The 2,791-nt window shown below is 40.5% G+C and overlaps 2 protein-coding genes across 2 annotated transcripts in view; one reads left to right on the top strand and one right to left on the bottom strand.

Moving 5' to 3' along the window:
* INTS10 (integrator complex subunit 10) overlaps positions 1-2,318 on the top strand; it is a 20,305-nt gene extending 17,987 nt beyond the window's left edge. The window contains exon 16 of the mRNA XM_008635692.1: positions 1,944-2,318. Coding sequence (XP_008633914.1) covers positions 1,944-2,100 — 157 coding nt within the window. The 3' untranslated portion in view covers positions 2,101-2,318. The remainder of the gene's footprint in view (positions 1-1,943) is intronic.
* The window catches only part of HGSNAT (heparan-alpha-glucosaminide N-acetyltransferase), a 12,240-nt gene continuing 11,575 nt past the window's right edge, over positions 2,127-2,791 (bottom strand). Inside the window, exon 16 of the mRNA XM_017736796.1 lies at positions 2,127-2,228. Within this exon, the coding sequence (XP_017592285.1) occupies positions 2,128-2,228 (101 nt within the window). The 3' untranslated portion in view covers position 2,127. The remainder of the gene's footprint in view (positions 2,229-2,791) is intronic.

The raw sequence follows: 2,791 nt of genomic DNA, 5'->3' as shown, positions 1-2,791 counted from the left end.
TGTGATACAGCCCAGCATACAGACTGCTGACAGGTACCAAGTGGAAAAACCCTGCTCATAGTGTGCTGTGTTTTGTCAACATGTTTTACTGCCCATGGTTTTCAGCAATTTGTTACTCAATATTTATCTTTTTTTTAATTTCTTCATTTGTGCCTACATTGCCTGGCAAACCATGTTGTTCTATTATAACATTTATTTTTCTTTTTCCCATAAGTTGCCAGTATCCGTGTCCTTTCAATTTAGTAATTGCTATTGAATTTAAACAATAACTTAGAAATCCTCCAAAGTTTTACTGATGTTCAGTCATATATTAGCAAGAGCATAACCCTTTATTTTCAAGATCCTGGTTCCTGGATCCATTTGTAGCAACTTTTCTTCATTTAGGTTGTTCTGAATTCTGTTTTGTGTTTTCCAGTCATAATATAAGACACATCTTCCAAAGTGCTGTTGGCTCGCTCAGTAGCTGTAGGTCGCATATTCTCCATTAGGCTGTAACTGACCATAGCACTTGGCTGCCAGCAATGTTTAAGACAATAAAGACTGGTAACAGGACTTAGCCCATAACCTCTGAATATGCTGGAGGGTTTTCAGTGCAGGTTTGCTTCACTTAGTTCACCCAGGAATTGCCCAGGAGGCTCCAGGGCTAGTCTCCTCTTTGCCTTTTCCATGTGTTGCAAAGGTCTCTACTGTTTTGGCAGAGAAGTCTCTTCTCAAATGCCAGACTTCTTTATTTACATGAAAGTTGGGTGGTATTGTTGGTGAGGGTAATTCTGAGATGTTTCCCTTTCTTGTTTCCAGCATCTCTGGATTGGCACAGATGCCCTCACCCTTTATTTTTTATTTTTTAATTTCTTTCTGTCTTTCAGTGAGCTTGCTGGGTTCGGGCCAGCTCTTCCCTTCTTACCCATGACTCAGGACTTGTCTCAGCATTAGCATTATGCTTTTCTCTCTAAATGAATTCATGCTGGTTCCTTCAGTAGTGTTAAGGCTCTCATTTCAGGGCATATCTTTTTCTCCCCTTCCCAAGTAGGGCTTGCAGGTAGATGTTACAAAATCTTGATCTTACTTAGCCAGTTCTGGACCAGTGCAAGTAAAGTGCTTTGGTGCTGCAGAACATTGTTTTAAAGAAAAGATGTAGGTGTCGAGGCCAGCATGAGGACAAAGAACTGTTCACAAAAACGGCCTTTAACAGGGCAATATCCCGTAAGTTTCCCCAGCTTTAGCTTGCTCAGCTGGACCTTTGTTCTGTTTGAAAATAAGTCCTGCACTTGTGCTCAGAATAAATGTAACCCCTTACCTTGTGTCTAGTATCTTCATAAGAGTTGGCTTCTACTGATGCAGACTCACAGCCTGGCTTGATCTGGGTTTTGTGAAGGGTTCATTGTGCCTTTCATTAGTCACAGCGTTATCAGTGCCCACAGGATTATAAAGCTCCTTCCTGCACTTTGATATTGGTAGAAGATGCCCTCTGCTCTTTATGGTGGCACCTGTGCTCCAGAGAATGCAAGTTCATCTTTTCACTCTTCTTTCAACCCCAGCCATTTATAGAAATGATTACAGGGAAGAAGTGGCCTGGGCAGCAAAGGTAGAGAGGAAAAAAAAAATTCTTTCCCCAAGCAAGGAGAACTCTGTACTTGCTCGGTTAAGAGAATAGATTTTCTTGTTATCCAAAAGAGTGATATTATTTCCCCCTTCAGCAGTCATAGTCAAAGCAGTGAGAACATAGACTTTTATGCAGCTTCTAACTGTTGAAAGACTTGTAAGCTACTGAACACATGATTTTTTAAAAATAGCATAGCACAGGCTCTTTTACTCTCATTATATAAACTCAGCTATGGGCTGTAAATATATAGTAAGTGACATGCAGTACCTTTTAAATGACTGGAGTTCACTAGATAACCATGATTTGATTTTGTCTGTCTCTTTTTCCTTCATGGCTTAAGGCACCACACAGTTACCCGGGGTATAACTAAAGGAGTGAAGGAAGACTTCCGCCTGGCCATGGAGCGCCAGGTCTCGCGCTGTGGGGAAAATCTCATGGTGGTCTTGCATAGGTTCTGCATTAATGAGAAAATACTGCTGCTGCAGACTCTTGCTTGAATGGACTGCATCCTGATGCAATGGCTTTTATGGAGAGAGGGGAAAGCTCTTCTTTGTATGAATAAGCAGCAGAGCAGTGGGAAATCTCTTGTTCAGAGGGTCAAGAAGTTCCCTGTAAGTTACAGGTTCTGCAATAAACAAACACTACTCAGTGTTTGTTCACTGCTTGGTTTTCTTATGTGATCAAACTTTATAAATAAAACTTTGTTTAAGAAGTCTTTGTAATATCCTACTTATTTTGGGATTTTTCCCATAGCATTATACTAAAGTGTGTGTTGTAGTTTTTTCCATCTTTATACATACACAGAGAACATAGCAAGGTATTTCAGGTTTTTTATTAGCACTAGTTTGGAAATCACAGCATGAGTGAATTTCCAAAAACTATTGAATTGGTCTGTTAGCTCTTCCTTTTCAGCGAATTCTACCTGTATTGCTGGTTTTCAGATTAGGGCCCTTAAATAAATTCACGTAGAAAGAGGATTGTTTTGATTTAAATTTGGTGATACCCAAGTGATTATAAAGTCAATAGGAAATGGCCTTTCTGCACTCCTAGAGTGTAGCACATGAAACCTGGACCTTGTCCATGCAAGAGGTGTGTTACACAAAGGCCCGGAACATGCACAGATGGGCTGCTGTACCTGTAGGAGCAGCCTGCTGATTAATAAGCCAATAGAAGAGATTTTGGGCTTCA

The sequence above is a fragment of the Corvus brachyrhynchos genome, unplaced genomic scaffold (genome assembly GCF_000691975.1).
Source record: "Corvus brachyrhynchos isolate BGI_N302 unplaced genomic scaffold, ASM69197v1 scaffold175, whole genome shotgun sequence".
In the NCBI taxonomy this organism is placed as follows: Eukaryota; Metazoa; Chordata; class Aves; order Passeriformes; family Corvidae; genus Corvus; species Corvus brachyrhynchos.
The sequence above is the reverse complement of the archived record's forward strand: the minus strand, read 5'-3'. Positions and strand labels throughout refer to the sequence as shown.